This window comes from Nicotiana attenuata, unplaced genomic scaffold (genome assembly GCF_001879085.1).
Source record: "Nicotiana attenuata strain UT unplaced genomic scaffold, NIATTr2, whole genome shotgun sequence".
Taxonomy (NCBI): domain Eukaryota; kingdom Viridiplantae; phylum Streptophyta; class Magnoliopsida; order Solanales; family Solanaceae; genus Nicotiana; species Nicotiana attenuata.
This window is the reverse complement of record NW_017674629.1, coordinates 47,637-66,337: the sequence shown is the minus strand read 5'-3', so window position 1 is coordinate 66,337 and position 18,701 is coordinate 47,637. Positions and strand designations below refer to the sequence as shown.

Genomic DNA, 18,701 nt, shown 5'->3' with positions numbered 1-18,701 from the left:
ACTTGCACATTCAAGAACTGATCAAACATTCTCTCAAGTGTGTGTCCATCTTGCAAGTGATTTTTAAGGGCATCAAGAACAAAGAACAACATAGCAACGGACCAGTTCCCCATGTTGAGTTATTATATGTCCTTAATTGTGTTGTATCTTTGTTGAAGTTCTTACTTGTAATTCCTACTTAGCTTATTAGAAGCATTGTGTAGGAAACCCTTTGTAAATCATAAACCCTTGTGTTTGTGTCTTGGCTAGAGTTAGTCGAGTTGTGAAGTCTTTGTAATAGAGTTATTACAAAGTGGCTTGTAATAGTGTTGTTACAAGTTAGTGAGTGATTAAGTCTTTGTAATAGAGTTATTACAAAGTGGCTTGTAATAGTGTAGTTACAAGTTAGTGAGGGATTAAGAGGTTAATTCCTAGGTTACAATAGGTTGTAATCTGAAGATTGCTCAGTAGTGAAGTTGAAATCCTACAAGGGTTGGTCGTGGTTTTTAATCCCGTGAGCTGGGAGTTTTCCACGTAAAATTCCTCCGTGTTCTTTATTTACTGCTGATTTACTGTGGGAATAGATAGAGAACCTGGTTCCCTATATTGTTTGGTTTTATAGTCTGTTGCTTACTGTGGGAACTGATAGAGAACCTGGTACTCTACACAGTTTGGTAGACGATTAGTTTTTATCAATTGGTATCAGAGCGAGTTCTTTCTAAAAGGTTAACACCTAGAAAGGATCTTCATGGCTGCTCCACCAAACTTCGAGGAAGGACAATCAACATACAGACCACGAAGATTCAACGGCCAATATTATGGTTGGTGGAAAACAAGAATGCATGACTTCATAATGGCTGAGGACTCCAAGCTTTAGGATATGATTTGTGATGGTCCCTTTGTCCCTATGAAGGCTGTTAGAGAGGGAACAAGGACTGTTCCAAAAACAAGAAAAGAATACAATGGTGTTGACCGAAAAGCTATTGAGAAGAACTTCAAGGCGAAGAAGATTCTTATGTGTGGTATTGGACCAGATGAGTATAATCGTATCTCGGCATGTGAATCTTCCAAGGAAATCTGGGAAGCTCTTCAAACAGCTCACGAGGGAATACTCAGGTAAATCAGTCTAAAATAGATATGCTTACAACTGAGTATGAACTGTTTAAAATGGAAGAGCAAGAGTCCATTCAAGAGATGCATACCCGTTTCACCTCCATAATCAATGAGCTTCATTCACTTGGTGAAATCATTCCAACCAACAAGCTGGTCCGGAAGATGCTCAGTGTTCTACCAGGTTCTTGGGAGAGCAAGGTTAATGCTATCACTAAAGCCAAAGACCTGCAGAAGCTGACTATTGATGAGCTTATTGGAAATCTCAAAACATATGAGATGAAGGGAAATAATGATCTTGAAAGGAGAGAGCCCAATGAGGAGAGGAACCTGGTTCTCAAAGCTTCCCACACTAACTCAAGTAGTGATGAATCTGAAATGACGTATCTCACTCGAAGATTTCAAATGATGGTTCGTAAAAATGGTGGGATCCCAAAGAAAGGAAGTTCCACCAGGAATTTCAAAGGAAATGATTGCTGTCATAAGTGTGGAAAGCCTAGACACTTCATTAAAGTCTGCCCTCTTCATAAGTAGGATCATTACAAAACCAACACTGATAAGGCGGCTAAGAGGAACCAGGTTCCTGACAGGAAATTCAAAAGAAGAGATGCTGCTGACAACATGGTGAAGCAAGCTTTGGCTGACTGGGGAGATTCCTCCAGCGAATCTGAAGGTGAGGATGACCAAGGAGATGCATCTATGATGGTTGTTGACAATGAATCTTCAGAATATGAGTCAATCTTTGCACTCATGGCTAAATCTTATGATGACGAGGACAAGGAGGAAGATGAGGTAAGTTTTCTTGATGTTCAAAGAAATTTAAAAACTTACTCTAAGAAAAAGTTGATGTCCTTAGCAAATGTGTTGATTGATGCCTATCATAGCCTCATTAATGAGAAAAATGCTTTAATATAAGAAATTGGTGACATAAAACAAGAGAGGGATGATATGGTAATTTCTAGTAATTTCTATTGTAGACTTGAAGGAACAAGTGGAAGAAGTAACTAGAGAAAATAACTTGTTGAAAAACCAAACAAAAAATTGGATGGATAATACTAAGGGTAAAGAAGTGGCTAGTAAGGCTCAACTTGAGCTTGAGAGTGAGCTTAAGAAAGTTAAAACAAGTGTTGTTGCCGAGCTTGAAAAGAATAAACAACTTTCGGAGGATTTGAAAAGGGTTAAAAATGATCTTGATAAGTTACTTAAATGTACCTGGTCCTCTGATGTAATAACATCTATGTACAAGAGTAATAGTGGAAACAAGCAAGGAATCAGGTTCCAAAGGCTAAAACCTCCTATAATCCCCATAGCAAGTATGTAACTATGGCTGATAATTGGTTGTGTACTCACTGTGGTCAAACGGGTCATTACAAGGACTCTTGTAAAACTAAAATTCAGTCTTTGCAGAAAAACAAAGTTTTTGTTGAAAAGAGGCCTACGGATGAGGAACCTGGTTCCCTGAAAAGAAAATATCTGTTGCCTGCATGGGCCAAAAGAAGTTTGATCCGCCCGTTTTATCATTATAAGGGACCCAAACTGGCTTGGGTTCCTAAGTCTAATCATTGATTTAGTGTGCAGGCTGAAGTGAGAGGTAGCAGTAAAAAAAAATAGTACATGGATAGAGGTTGCTCTAAGCATAAAATTAGAAGAATGAATGATTTCCTCTCACTCTAGGCCTTCCAAGGTGGGAGTGTGTCCTTTGGAAACGACAAGAAGGCCATATTCTTGATGTTGGCAAAATTGACAAAACACTCTCCCATGCAATTGAAAATGTGTACTATGTGAATGGCTTGAAATATAGCTTGTTGAGTGTGTCTCAAATCTGTGGTAATGAGAACTGAAGTGAAGTTCTTGTCCAAATCTTGCACTTTCACCAATCTAAAAACTGGTGAAATGGTATTGATAGCCAAGAGATTCAAGAATATCTACGTTGCAGACCTTGATTCACTGAATGGTGGTGATATAACATGCTTAAGTGTCATTGATGATGATGTAGAGTTATGGCACAGACGACTGGGGCATGCGAGTTTTTATTTGCTGAACAAGTCAGTTATGGAGGAGCTGGTTCGTGTGTGAAACATTCAACATTGCTTGCTACTTGATTAACAAATGCTCCTGATGAAGCGATAGATATTGCAAATGGAAAGACTGATTTGATGAGTCAAGTCAGGCAAAGCGATTAAGGAGATGCAACAGAATCTCCAAAAGACACAAAGGAACCTGGTCCCTCTATCACCTCGATTGAAGCTGAACATAGGGTTGTTGATGCTGCATTAGGTATTCCTGATGCAGAACAAAAGAGTGGAAGTCATAATTCTGTTGATGTCAATGGTGATTCACATATGGAGGAACCTGGTCCTTCAAATTCTGAAGTTCAAGTATCCAACTAGAAGCAAAAGAGTTCACATCCCTTCAAAATGTAATCACACCATTAGACTCTGGCGTTCAACCTAGTTCTAAGGCAAGGAACATGTTTTCCCTCTCAGCATTCTTGTCTCAAATCGAGCCTAAGAACATCAAAGAAGCATTGAAAAATGCTAACTGGATAGCTGCTATGCAAGAAGAACTCCAACAGTTGAGAGGAACCAAGTGTGGCACCTGGTCCCTAGCCCTTCAGACAGAACATTGATTGGAACCTGGCCCAAAAGACTCTCACTTGAAGGCTGCCAAGAGAATTTTGAGGTATCCTAAGGTAACACAAGACCTGGTCCTTGTCTATTTTTTAGGAGATACTTTTGACTTGGTTGGATATGCTGATGCCGATTATGTTGAATATCTGGTGGATAGAAAGAGCACATCTGGAACGGCACATTTTCTGGGGTCATGCTTGATCTCATGGGGTACAAAGAAACAAATTGTGTGGCTCTTTCTACGACTGAAGTTGAATACGTGGTTGCTGCTTCTTGTTGTGCTCAACTACTACAGATCAAGCAATATCTTGAAGACTTTGGTGTATTTACAACTTGAACCCGGTATAACACAACAGGACAAAGCAAATTGATGTGCGACATCACTTTTGAGGGATAATGTTGAAAAGGTTCTGATTTGTATTAAGTTCTGGAAGACTGAGGACCGGGTAGCAGACCACCAAGGCGCTGAGCAGTGAACACTTTAAAAGAAATCATCTGGATTTGGGGTTGATCAAGCTTAACTAAGGACCTGGTCCCTTGATGATTGGCTATGTTAAGAAGGAAATGTACAATGCTAAAAAGTATTTTTTGGCGACATCTAACTCAAATCTATACTGTTACTGGTATACATACATGGCAGTTTCAGGACAAAACAAGTAAGAGTGACATTGCCCTTTTGGGAGTCTTTGCTCAAAATTTTCAAAAACCGTCAAGGAACCTGGTTCCTGTGACTCAGGCTAGTAGTCTCTTCAATACTTATATTCCTTTTAAAACTGCTGAAGTGTAATGTCATTAATTTATTCCCATCTCTCTCTAAATTTTTGAAGTCCAAAATGTTAAACCTTTTCTGAACTAACCTATTGCCCCGAAAAACCATTTCCTTCTCTTATACCCAACCAAAACCGATTCTTTTCTCCAAAACCAAATCAACCTTATCTAAAAAAGAATCCTTCTCTCCAAATATGCCAGAAGTGAATCCCAACTCTGTCACCTTCCAAAATCCTAACTCCATCTGAATCGAAACCCAAGAAGTCTTTGGTAGATTTTGATGGGACTTTAACTGAAAAGGAATGGGGTAGATCTAATATTCTAGAAAGTGAGGCTGAAATTGATGTTGGGTTTGTAGAAGCCTTGAAGGATGGAGGAATTGGTGAATGTGCCGGAAAAAGGGGGGAACTGAATGAGGGACCTGGTCCCTCAAATCCTTCTTAGGATGTTAATTCTGATGATGATCTTTTTCTCTTGGGTTCTGTGCTTAAACGAACCTCTAATCCAGTAAAAAGGATTGAGAAAAGTAGGCTGATTGATGATGAAGTGGTGTGACCTGCTTATGTGGTGATTGTGGAAGAGAGAATAAAGTGGAAAAATCTCCATTTGTGAGAAAGAATTAAAAAAAATGGAGAAAAGAAAGTTGGCTGAGAAAGATGCAGCAGATGATAAGGGTGAACAGATTGAGAAGAAGAAGAGGGAGACATGGCCACTTAGGGAAAGAATGGGTAGTGTGAGTGAGGAACCTGGCTCCTTACAGAAGCAAATGGTTGAGTTATCGGTTTTGGAGAGGTAGAAGACTCTGATTTCTCAAAAAGAGCTGTTAGGCAGAGTGTTGACTATGATATTACTGAAAACTGGAGGAACTTCTTGACATTGTTGAGTTCCAAAAATAGAATCACCTCTTTGTTCCTCCAAGTCCTAACGTTTATGAAGAAGAAGTAAATACTTCTATGTTGTATGTGTTACTCTAATGCTATGTATGCATGGGACTGAGTTTGTTCTTGATGAGAAGAAGCTTGGGGAAATTCTTGGTGATCTGATTGATGGTTCAGCCTGCTCAGATAGGTAGAGAACCAAGTCCCCATGGACCCTTGGAAGAATAGAATGCTAAGTTGAAGGGTGAGAATGAAAGATTAAGGAAACAGGTGGAGGAACTGAGAGAGCAGATGATCATTGATTAAATGATTGTGAATGAACGAATAGACAAGCTCATCAAGGCCTTATCCCCTTACTTTTCTTCCTGCCCAGTGATCCATGTCTTTCGCTCCTTCCAAATTCCCTCGAATTCCTATCTTCTTGATCCCTATGTTTGATGACATTGGTACTTTAGTTGTTTAAATTGTCATATTCTGTATCGTTGAAACTACTGTGCTTTTGTTATAATTACTCTACTATGGGCAATCACTCTATTTTGGGCAATGACATTCACTTGTTGTTCTTGTTATTGTTTATTCTGTGTTGCCCAAGTGGCATGAGTTAATGTTGCTGAACTTCTTTTTGGTTGTGCTTATTATGTTATTCTTTTCGATGATGCCAAAAGGGGGAAGTTACATAGGGGTCAATAGGGGGAGGAATATAAATGAATTGATATGCTGTGTTGTGCATGAAAGATAGCTCTGCTTCGCAGGGGGAATGTTGCTGATAACATGTTGATTGTAGGTCTGATCCGTAGGGGAACATGTGAGGAATTTGGTTCTCAAGGGGAATATCAATTTTGGGTTTGTCATCATCAAAAAGAGGGAAATTGATAAGTTATGCGTCTTTTGTTTTGATGATTTGACAAACAGTCTCGAGGAACCAATTGTGAAAATATGGCTGATTCGTAGGGGGAACAATGTGGAGATCTGGTTCTCAAGGGGAATATCAATTCTAAGTTTGTCATCATCAAAAAGGGAAAAATTGATAAGTTATGCATCTTTTGTTTTGATGATTTGACAAACTTCATGAGAGAACCAGATAAGGAACCTGTTACACATTCTCAAGATCTTACGATCAAAAGGTTCCAGTTTGGGACATGTTTCAAATCTCCAGAGCTGAAGGAACAGCTGAGGGACCAGGTCCTTACCAGTTCCCGAGATGACTGTACAAGTCAACTCCCCCATCTGTAAAGTTGCTGCCTGCACACGCTACAGTGCAAAAACAGTGCAACAGTTAACTTTATGGGGAATGCCCTTCACCTAACATGCTTGTATCATCCAAGAGATGTCACAAATGAGATATTAACATCAAGCAAAGGTAAAACAAATCATTTGCACATTCAAGAACTTATCAAGCATTCTCTCAAGTAAGTGTCCATCTTGCAAGTGATTCTTAAAGGCATCAAGAACAAAGAACAAATTGCTCAGTAGTGATGTTGAAATCCTACAAGGGTAGGTCGTGGTTTTTAATCCCGTTGATCTGGAAATTTTTCACGTAAAATTCCTCTGTGTCATTTACTTACTGTAGTGTGCGCGTGTTCTTTATTTGCTGCCGATTTACTGTGGGAACAGATAGAGAACCTGGTTCCCTATACTGTTTGGTTTTATAGTCTGTTGCTTACTGTGGTAACTGATAGAGAACCTGGTTCTCTATACAGTTTGGTGGACGCTTAGTTTCTGTCAATTACTTGTTTCACGTCGCCTTCCCTAGCAAATAGATGTTAGGCTCCATCACGACCCCGAGGTTGGGATTCTGGGTCGTGACTTCTGTTTAGGACCATTTGGAGATTAAGCTTCATTTTTTCACAGGAGTAGTTACGCCGTAAGGATTTCACTAAGAGGATTCAAAATATAAATAAATAAATAAATTGATAAGTAAAAAAAACTTATCATCTACTATATACGTACAAGTTATTTCAAGTATATACAGTATAATTTTGGAAGGGAAGCGTTAGAGTAACAATAAAGTTGTCTCCGTGTGACTTATAGGTCATGGGGTTGAGCCGTGGAACTAGCCACTAATGCTGGCATTAGGGAGACTGTCTATGTCATACTCCTAGGCGTGCGGCTCTTTTCCGGACCCTGCATGAATGCGAGATGCTTTATGCATCGGGATGCACTTATATAAAAGAATTTTCTGACGAATGAAGTTTATCCATACTCCCTTACCCTCCTAACTCCGCCCATGCACGAGACCAATGGAGCGACTTGATATTAACTTGAATTGGGAGAAATTCAAAAATAGCCAAATTTACAAGTGGTCGTTCAAAAATAGCCCAGTTTCAAAAGTAATCAAAATTTAGCCACTTTTCATGTAATGATAAATCTGAGTGAAAACACTGTTCAAAACCCGGAAAATACGCCAGTATATTATGCTGGAGTTCCAACATAAGTATACTTGAACTCCAGCATATTATACTGGAGTTCTAGGATAAGTATGCTGGGACTTCAGCATAATATGATGGAGTTCCAGCATAAGTACACTAGAACTCTAGCATAATATACTGGAGTTCCAGCAAAGTATACCGGTCCAGTATAATATGCTGGAAGTTCATACACAAGTGCTCGAATCTCCAGTATATTACGCTGGAACTTTCCGTGTGTTGGAGTTCCAGCATAATATGTCGGAAGTTCATACACAGGTGCACCGAACTCCAGTATATTATGCTGGACCGGTCTCTGTTGCAGCAAAATAGTGGCTATTTTTCATTGACTTGGTAAACGCTGGCTATCTTTGAATGACCAGTCCGAAAACTGGCTAGACCGTGCTATTTTTACACTTGAATTCCCTCATAAACGTAAACTAAAGTTAAGATTAAATTTTTGATCATATATAAATAGTACTTAAATTTGCAGAAAACAGAATACAAATCATTAGTTAACTTAGTTTATGTTAGTTTATTCATTTGAGCTGAGCCTAACTTTACCTAGTTTATCCATTTGAGCTGACCCTAATTCAGTAACTTTGATTCATACTCAGTATGATCTTAAATTTTTTGTTGAATATATACAAATTATTAAATTATAATTCAATTACTTAAAATGACTAGAATTTCGAATTCACAAACTTCAAATCCTGACCCCAACTCTGCATTCTTAAATTGTGAAAATGAGTTCACAACTCATATGAAGTAAACTGCACTTTAAACCGCAGCATGTGATTCTGCCATTTGTACCATTTTGATATTCATGAAGAAGATAAGGTTGATATTAAACCTCTTCTTTCACGTGTTGCGAGAGCAGTGGAGCTCCCATAAAATTTGAATGCCACAATTTTTTACCTGTTATGTTCTGGTGAAACATCAAATTTATCTTTGTACTATACGAAATTGTACAACTTTAACTTCTATTAAATTTTTGGCATAAGTTTGGTGTGACTTGTGAAGAACCAAGTAGATTAAGTGATTCAGCGTCATGCTTAAGAGATTAGTGCCGCAGCTAGGAATTTTTTCAAGGGTATTCAAATTGAAAAAAGTGAAAAAAAATTCCGACAAAAGGTGTTCAATATATGTTATATACCTCTAAAATATAATATTTTATCTATATACACAGTACAATTTTTCGATAAAGGTTGGTTAGTTTACCACCCTTGTGACCATATGGCTTCGCCACCAGGTTTAATTGTAGGAAAGGATAGAAAAAAACAACAAGACAAAATGGGATTTGAAACCTCGATTTTATAATCTCTTAGGTTACAAAGTTGTAATATGAGTTATGGCTCTTTATTTTAGTGGAGTTTGGGTTAAATACTATTAGGTTAGGTCGTGATCTTTACACCTTTGAGCCACAATAGTATTCTACGAAAAAATTTGTGCGTCGTTCTTTCCTTTATTCCGCGTTGTTATTATTTGCAGTAACTAGGACAAATTTGAGAACCAATTCCATCGTCTAGATTCTATAGGTTAAGCAAATTTTTAAAAAACTTTGGATGAATTTTTAAGTGTTAAATAGAAGTCTCAGTTTCAAGTCATGAGCATGTTATAAGGAGTACTTTTAGCTATACACGGGTATAAGAGTTCTAGGTTAGGAGATAGTTGATTCTTGCCTTAATTAATTCGTACCTTTGTGAGACTAGGCTGGCAGGGTTTTTGTCTAAGACAGATAGTGGTAACGTTGTGTCTTACTATTACGCTTTTCGTTTTTCAGTGCATGACCTATTTACTAGCTATCATTTTTGCTTTGCTTTGCATTTTTCTTCTGGATTTCATGTTGTACCTATTTTTCCTATGATTTCTATGGTGATACTAATATTGTCTCCTTTTGTCTTTTTTGTTTTCTTGAGCCGAAGGTCTTCCGGAAACAGCCTCTCTAGTCCTTCCGGGTAAGGGTGAGGTCTGCATACACACTACCCTCCCCAGACCCCACTAGTGAAATTTTACTGAATTATTATTGTTGTTGTTGTTGTTGTTGTTTTTACTATTCACGGGCCGAATCAACACTAGTTGAGGTCCTAATATCGGACATTGGTTAAAGACAAAAAAGAAAAAGAAAAAAAAAAGAAATATGTATCTCCAAACTCCAAATTACCAACAATTTCAGTGCAATAATTATTTCCTTTTATTTGTTTACTTTTTGCTTCAAAATTTATCTACTCTTAGTTCAGCGCCTATAAATACCTCTATTGAGTTGCTGCTCATTCACACCTCTGAATTGCAATCTTTCTTATTATTAAAATTTCTATCCTTTTTTACTCATTCAAAGAGACTATATGGCTCGCTCCTTGTGCTTCATGGCATTTGCTATCTTGGCAATGATGCTCTTTGTTGCCTATGGTTTGTCTTCATTTATTCCTCCAAAACCCCATAAAAATAATAAAATATAATTTATTATATAATTCTGTTTCTTGCTATCCAGCCACTTAATTAACCCAAGTCTGCTTTTAAGAAAATAAATATAAAAGCTATGACTAGTTTAGCTATCATAATAAACATCAAGTTACACTTCTTATGAATTGTCAAGTAAATTTTCAAGTGTGGTTATCTTTTTGATGTATTTGTTGTTAAAATGACGAATTAATCTATAGTATACGTCTGATAGCTTTGAAAAATCCTGAAAAAAATGTGTTCGCATTAGTTCTTCCAAAATAATATATAGGGGCAATATATTTTTTAGGATATGTTGTCGATCTACATTACACCCCTTGGGATGCGGCCCGATTCCGTAGACCCTTTGTGCATTGGGCTGCCCTTATATATATACACACATGTATGTATGTATGTATCTTTAAGAACCTTGAATATATTCATGTTTCAATGGTTTCTTTGAATTCTATCTTTTCTTTTGTTCTAACATTGGCAACTACTTGTGAATGATTGTAGAGGTGCAAGCTAGAGAATGCAAAACAGAAAGCAACACATTTCCTGGAATATGCATTACCAAACCACCTTGCAGAAAAGCTTGTATCAGTGAGAAATTTACTGATGGTCATTGTAGCAAAATCCTCAGAAGGTGTCTATGCACTAAGCCATGTGTGTTTGATGAGAAGATGACTAAAACTGGAGCTGAAATTTTGGCTGAGGAAGCAAAAACTTTGGCTGCAGCTTTGCTTGAAGAAGAGATAATGGATAACTAATTAGAAATTAGAAGAAATTAAGGATACAGTGTCACACATAATTAAGTTGCTACCTTTCTTAAAAGTGTAGCTAATGTTGTGTTTTAATTGGCTTTTAGTAGCCTTTTGTTACACTTTAAATAAGTGTGGCACTTCAATCCTTTGTGCAATCTTGCACTAAGTTTATTCGTGTATTTTTAATGAAAATGACCTTCTATGGTCCTTGTTTATATTGTCCATTTTGCTAACTTTCGCTTATATTATTTTCTCCTTTATAATCTTTTATATAAGGGTGTCGAATTGGTGGATTGGGCTGACTTTGAACGCGTCAAAATGGGTAAAGTAAATAAATGAGCAGGTTGGCTGATTTTGGACGGGTATAAATGAGCGGGTCATACTTGGGCTGAGATGGCTGGCTCAAGATTGGCTAAAATTTGGGTCATTGTCCAACCCGTCCAACCCTTACAAACTATAATTATGTATAAAATGTTTATTATCAAATAAGACTTTTTTCTGTGATGGTCATATATGTCGCAACCCAAAATCATAAGCTGTGATGGCGCCCAACGTCGCCGTTAGGCAAGCCAACACTTGATTATTCATTTTATTATTTTTAAAATTATGAATCTTTTTTAAATCGAGAGTTCAGTGCAGTAAAATAAATCGTAGTTACGTACAATTTAATTAAAAATAACAAGTAAAAGTGTATCAATGTAAAACAATTCATAACAATTCTAGAACATCCCCAAAACCCGGTGTTACAAGTGTGTGAGCATCTACTAGAAGGTACAATAACAATACAACATCTGTCCGGAATACAAGTTAGACAGGAAAATCTAGATAATCCTGATGGAGACTCTGTATGTTGCAGATTGTAACATGGGATGCAACTCACCGTAAAGTCCCTGTAATAGCCGCGACTTTGCGCCCAAAAGATCACCAGAAATATATACCTGCACAATAAGTGCAGAAGTCTAGCATGAGTACGTAAATCAATGCGTACCCAGTAAGTATATAGCCTTACCCCAGAGAAGTAGTAACGAGGGGTCGACATCGGCACTTACTAGTGGTCCAATAAATCAAGTACGGTATAAAGTAAACAAGTATGAGGCATGATAAATAAACAGTGTAAGCAAATATAGGTACGTGGTACAATCGTTTCTAAACGGTGAACACTAGCTCTCAATTATCAGATACCGCCTCAACCGGAGTATATATATAAAATGGTCCCCACCAGATAGCGGGGACATCAGATAAAATTGGAACGATACACTTTGGTCTCGCCCCCCCAGGTTCGGGGCGTATTCTTTCCTAAAAGCTCCTTATCAAGATCCATACACCTTTTAGTATATGCATGATCTGCTGAAGGCCTCTCATTTACTCATCATAAACAAGATGCAAAATTGAATTCTTCTAACTTAACACTTCCACAGCTATATCTCTTATCGATCGTCTTTTTGAATGTAGGCAGCGTCTTATTATGAATAAAATAGAAGTTCAGAATTTGAATTCTTATAAGTGAGCTCTACCACACGATCTAGAGTAAGAAGAAAGAGTGACAGTCCTAAATGCCCTGTAGCCTCCTGCTAATAAGTGTGGTGCACAACACACCCATAAACAAGACTCTACTAGACACGGCTTGTAGACTCCCTAGGACATAACTGCTCTGATACCACTTATTAGTTAACTGGTTAATGTCCTGTTACCCGGGAATTAATCAATTACCCGCATAATTTAAAAATTACCACAAATTACTTAAAATTCTATTTATTTTTAAAATACTTCATATATACTTTATATATTTTACTACCGTGGTCATATGGTACCTTGCATGGTACTAGTTCATAATTATCGGGTATTATTGCTCGACCCGTATTTTATTCCAAATTGGCCACTTCCAACGAAACTCGTTTTCGTTAATCCGTGTACCCTTTTATCCTTTATAATACTTATTTATCGCTTGTTATAAATAGCATAAATATGCTAACCTCCAGATAATCCCATCCCCGAGTCTACGTCAATTAACTGAAGACGAAACTTTAACGTACGAAAACGCGAGATGTAACATTCTCCCCCCCCCCCCCCCCCCTTTAGAAACATTCGTCCTCGATGTTGACTGATGCCCTTATCATTTTCATAACCCATAGCTCTTACGAATACTTTAGTGCTCTCTTGTCATCTAGGCAACTGTTCTGTGAATATTTCCAAAGGCTAGGGCATTCCTCCCTTTAGTCCTTTTCCTCATATCACGACTTGTGGTCAGGATCTTTGCAATCTCGTCGTCACAACTCAAATCAGGAAAACTCATGGAGACACTGTCTTCTTGTCAAATATTACGCACGATTGTGCCGAGGTGAACGACCCAATCCTATATGAGTATTTCATGAAGTTGCCGAGGCGAACGACTCGATCCCATGTGAGTGTTTTATAGTAATAACGAGGAGAACAACACGATCTCATAAGAATATGATACTGCCGAGGTGAACGGCCCGGTCCCATAAGAGTGTGTTATAATATCCTGCCGAGGGGAATGACCTGATCCCATAAGAGTGTGGTACATAATCCTGCCGAGGCGAACGGCCTGATCCTATTAGAATAAGAAGCTTTAATGGGTTCTTGACCTCACTCACGAATATACGTGTGAGTTATGAAATTTAAAGAAGCTTTTCGATAAAAACGCACAACGCGAGAGAAATTCGTAATGGAAGCACAATTATTCCGTGGCTAATCAAGTAGCTCGTGAAATCTCTTACAATAGCGACTCCATTACTCTACGCAAGCCTAGTCACTAAGCAGGCAAGAATAACTCAACTAATACAAATAAAGCATGGCATGAATCCTAGTCTACCCAAACATAATAAGGAATTCTAGCATGCGCATAAATACTCATCACCTTATACGTGCGCAACTCCCACAACATGTAACATATAATAAGAATAACACCTACATGGTAATTCCCCCCTCACAATGTTAGACATGAGACTTACCTCGTTCCGAAATTCCATAACCGGCTCCAATGCCTCTCTAACTTCTCGACTCAAAGACAAACAATCTGAAACTAGTCAAACAACATGCAAATCAATCAAAATATACTCCAATGCTTACAATTTAACAATTTATAATGATTCCCAACTCTGCTCGAAAAGTCAACAAAGTCAACCCTCGGTCCCACGTGTCTGGATTCCAAAAATTTTCAAAGATAAAAATTACCAATAATACCACGAACTCAAATATATAATTTATTCCTAATTCCATGTCCAATTTTGTGGTCAAAATCTAAAAATACTATTTCTAGGTTTACTTCCAAAAATTCCATAATTTCTATCAAATTTCCATGTTGAAATCCATATATAACCCATGTATTTAACTCAAAACAAGCAGGAATAACTTATCTTATAATATATGGCAAAAACGATCTTCAAGAATCATCCCAAATCGCCCTACATGAGCTCCAAGAACTTAAAAGTGATGAAATGAGCCCAAAAATCCCGAAATTAGGTGTTTAATACACCCGCCAGACCTCCTTCTTCGTGATCGCCGTCATTATCCATGCGATCGCGATTAACAAAAGTCACAACATCATTTTCCTTCATCGCGATGACGGCCAAAACCTCGCGATCGCGATGTACAAATTTTGTTTCCTCTTCACAGACACTCTTCAGTATAATAGGCATACCTTTTTGTGCAAAATTTTAAATGACAAATGGTTTAATTTCTGAAAATTAGATTCAGAGGTCTACAACTTTCATTTTTGAATCATCCCGAATTTTCTTATAGATTGCAAGATATATGCTCCCGAAGTCAGATCACTGATAGTAGAAAATCCTTCTACGCCATCACGAATTTCCTTCTGCGATCGCGATTCACAAGGCCTGGAACAACACTTTGCTTTTCGCGATCGCGAAAAAGGATGCACCAGATCTCAAAAATAGTAGCTCAAACATGGCAAATGACTTGTTCGAGGCCTCAAATCACACCAAGTAATTCCAAACTATGAATCGACGATCAAAACACCTATTGTGACTTTCAAACTTCGTCGAACGCGTTCAAATTACACTTAAACATTCTCAAATGATGCCAAAAAATTATTTTAAAAATATTTTAGCAAAATTTCTCATGGATTAATCTGAACTAAAAATCAACCTAACTTTATAATAGTAGGTACTAGAGATGATTTGGACCCAATCTCAAGAACATAAATTTTTGAAGAAAAGTTGAAGTTAACTATTTTCTATCCCCTTGATATGCAAAAAGAGAAACAAGAAAAAGAAAAAAAAGGAACTCAGTAATGAGACACTAATGAAAGAAATAACAAACAAGCACACTGATATTATTAACTTTGTTACAAGTCAGTATAATTTTTTTTTATTACACTATTAAATATGCACCTTTTTCCGAAAGAAGCCTATCAACCGACAGTATCGATACCAAAGTTTCCGATATAATAGGACACAATATATTGAAAATAGAAAATTATTTTATTTTCTTTATAAAAATATCTGGAAGGAGAGTCCAGAGTATCGGCATGGAAGTCCAACAAACAGGAGAAAAATAGAAACAAAAAATGCTCTCTAATATTCACTCTCCACCGCCATCTTCCATTCCACCTAAACCACCGGATATCTCCACTACCCCACCTTCACCACCATCACAACCTTCCAAAATCAATTGTGACGACCCGACCGTCGTCTCAGGAGTTGCCGTCCCGTTTCCCCCATTTTATGTTTCTTCATGTTTCATTATTAGTAATTTGTGTGTTAGAGTTGATTTGGATTGGTTTTGGTAGGAAATGAGACACTTAGTCTCTTTAAGGAAGGCTTGGTTTGGAAAAGTCAACCGGAGGTTGACTTATGAGTTATAGGACTCGGATGTGATTTTCAGTGATTCGGTTAGCTTCGGGGGATGAATTGTGACTTAGGAGTGTGATCGGAATTGATTTTTGAGGTCTGGTGTAGAATTAGGCTTGAATTGGCGAAGTTAGTATTTCGGCGAATTCTGATTGATAGGTGAGATTTTGATCCGAGGGTCGGAATGGAATTCCGAGAGTTGCAGTAGCTTCATTAGGTGATTTGGGATGTGTGCGCAAAATTTCAGGTGATTCGGAGGTGGTTTGGTTGGGTTTTTGATCGAATGCGAGTTTCGGAAGAATTTGAGGAACTTAGGCTTGGATTTGATGTAATTTGATGGTTTTAGTGTTAATCGTGGTGTTTTGATGATTGGAGCAAGTTTGAATAAGGTATTGGATCATGTTTGTGTTTTGGTTGAGGTCCCGGGGGCCTCGGAGTGAGATCGGATGGTTAAACGGAGAGTTTTGGAATTTTTGCATGTTAAAGGTCTACTGGTATCTGGTGTTTTCGCACCCGCGGTTATGGGACCGCAGGTGCGGTCACGCAGAAGCGAAGGGAGGATCGCAGAAGCGAGATTTTGTTGGGGCCACTATTTCCGCAGAAGCGGTTGGGTAGCCGCATCTGCGAAGTCGCAGATGCGGGATTTTGCATCGCAGAAGCGGGTCTTGGATTTTGGGATTTTCCGCAGAAGCGGAATGAGACCGCAAAAGCGATATTTTTACCGCAGATGCGGTAATGACTGGGTAGAATGGGTTTTAATGATATTTCATCCGCGAGTCTAAGTTATTTTCCTCCATTGTTGAGCATCTTGAGAGCTTTTTGGGAGCAATTGAAGAGGGTTTCGACTGGAATTGACAGGAGGTAAGTTTTATGAGTTAAAAACATGATTATTATGTGAAATTAACCTAGAAATTCATGGAAATTAAGCCTAAAATTGATGAATTAGGGCTTGAGTTTTTTATATTTCAAATTGGGATTTAATGGGTCATTTGAGCTCGGATTTGAGAGTTCTTAGTATGTATGAACTCGTGAGAAGATGAGGAATCCATTGATGTTAAATTTTCTGATTTCCGAGAAGTGGGCCCGGGGCTCGGGTTTTGCTAATTTCGAGATTTTTGCTATTTTTCGATTGTTTTCGATTGGGTATTGTCCCATTGGCATATTTTGATGTATTCGCTCTGATGTTGGATAGATTCGACGCGCGTGGGGGCCGGTTTGAGGGGCAAAGGCGTCACGAGCGAGAGATTTCACCGGTTCGAGGTGAGTAATGATTGTAAATGATATCCTGAGGGTTTGAAACCCCGGATTTGCTCACCATAGTGCTATATTGAGGTGACTTACACGCCGGATAGCGAACGTGGGGTAGAGCACCGTTGGGGATTGTGACTTGGTACGTCCCGATTGATAATTTTATCGCGTATTTGACTGAAACTTATTTGTTATTATCATGATTTGGGCTGATTGCCATATTTGGGCTTCGTGCCAATTATTTGAACCCTTCGGGGATTTTATCACTGTTTCCTCACTATTTGACATACTACTTGAACTCAGTCCTGTTGATTATACTGATTTACGAACTCATCCGTTTAAATTGAACTTTGAGACTTAAATTATACTTTCCACTGTTAATTGGGCTGAGCACTACTATTTTTATTGATGTCCGAGGGGCTTATGATATTTTCTGGACTGAGGAGGCTTTCAGGCCTCGATTGATATGTGAGGAGGCTTTCAGGCCTCGAGTGTTATGTGAGCAGGCTTTCAGGCCTCGAGTGTTATGTGAAGAGTCTTTCAGGCCTCGAGTGTAATGTGAGAAGGCTTTCAGGCCTTGTTTTATATGCCACGAGGTGGCTTGATATTGCGCTTGGGCCGTAAGGGGCCCCTCCGGAGTCTGTACACCCACAGTGAGCGCGGGTACCCATATGGATCGGGCTGCACGCCGCAGCGAGCTATGGATCGGGCTGCACGCCGCAGCGATATGTGGATCGGGCTGCACGCCGCAGTGGTTACTATGTGATACTGTTCTGAGAGTGATCTGAGAGAGGGAGCCCGAGGGGCTGGTACAGTTTGAGATATTGCCCGAGGGGCGAACTTTTATGTGCTCATCTTGCATACTTATTTGCCTTTTTACCTGTTATACTGTGGTATTTGTGTCGAGGGGCGGATTTTCTGTGCTTATGAGCACTAACTGTTTTGAAATCGTTTTCGAAATTATTGAAAAGATCATTTTCAGAAGAGATTTGAACTGAGCCAAGGTATTTCTAAAGATTTCACAGATTTCACTATTTTCTTAGAAAATTGTACCCGGCTTCTATACAACATGTTGGTTGCGTTACGTGATTTCTTGCTGCTCAGTGATAATTTACTTTTATTACTCACTGAGTTGGAGTACTCACTTTACTCCCGGCACCTCGCGTGCAGATGCAGGTAATTGTTCACCCGGTAGCGGGTTTTGAGCTGGTGGAAGATTTTGCTATCGTAGCTGAGCGAGGTGACCGCCAGCGTTCGCGGCACCGGATCTTCTTCCTTTGATTCTAAATTTTATTCTGTATATTACTGGCCTTGTAGTTGTATTTAGACTCCTCTAGATGCTCGTGACTTGTGACACCCCGGTTTGGGCTGTGTTTGATTGTACGTCCGCCAAATAATATTATTGAATCATCTTTAAAATTGTTTATTCATGTTATCTATTTTTGAAAAAGGCAAATGGGGTTGGTCGGCTGGCCTTGTCTTCACGTGAGGCGCCATCACGACCGGAGCGGGGGTTTTGGGGTCATGGACAAGTTTGGGTATCAGAGCCTAGGTTACTAGGTCTCACGAGTCATGAGCAGGTTTAGTAGAGTCTCACGGATCGGTACGGAGACGTCTGTACTTATCCTCGAGAGGCTGCAGAACCTTT

The 18,701-nt window shown here is 38.7% G+C and overlaps 1 protein-coding gene across 1 annotated transcript; it reads left to right on the top strand.

Moving 5' to 3' along the window:
* Positions 1-10,041: 10,041 nt before the first annotated feature.
* On the top strand, positions 10,042-11,190 carry LOC109219036 (flower-specific defensin). Its single transcript, XM_019383438.1, has 2 exons — positions 10,042-10,179; positions 10,726-11,190. Exons 1-2 carry the CDS (start codon positions 10,116-10,118, stop codon positions 10,977-10,979), a joined length of 318 nt encoding a protein of 105 aa, XP_019238983.1. The 5' UTR covers positions 10,042-10,115; the 3' UTR covers positions 10,980-11,190.
* The last annotated feature ends 7,511 nt before the right edge of the window (positions 11,191-18,701 follow it).

What these genes read in the sequence shown, in the direction of transcription:
- LOC109219036 (XM_019383438.1), top strand. Translation starts at nt 10,116, where the DNA reads ATGGCTCGCTCCTTGTGCTTCATGGCATTTGCTATCTTGGCAATGATG. An exon ending in GATGCTCTTTGTTGCCTATG is followed by an intron (nt 10,180 to 10,725) that starts GTTTGTCTTCAT and finishes GAATGATTGTAG; the next exon opens with AGGTGCAAGCTAGAGAATGC.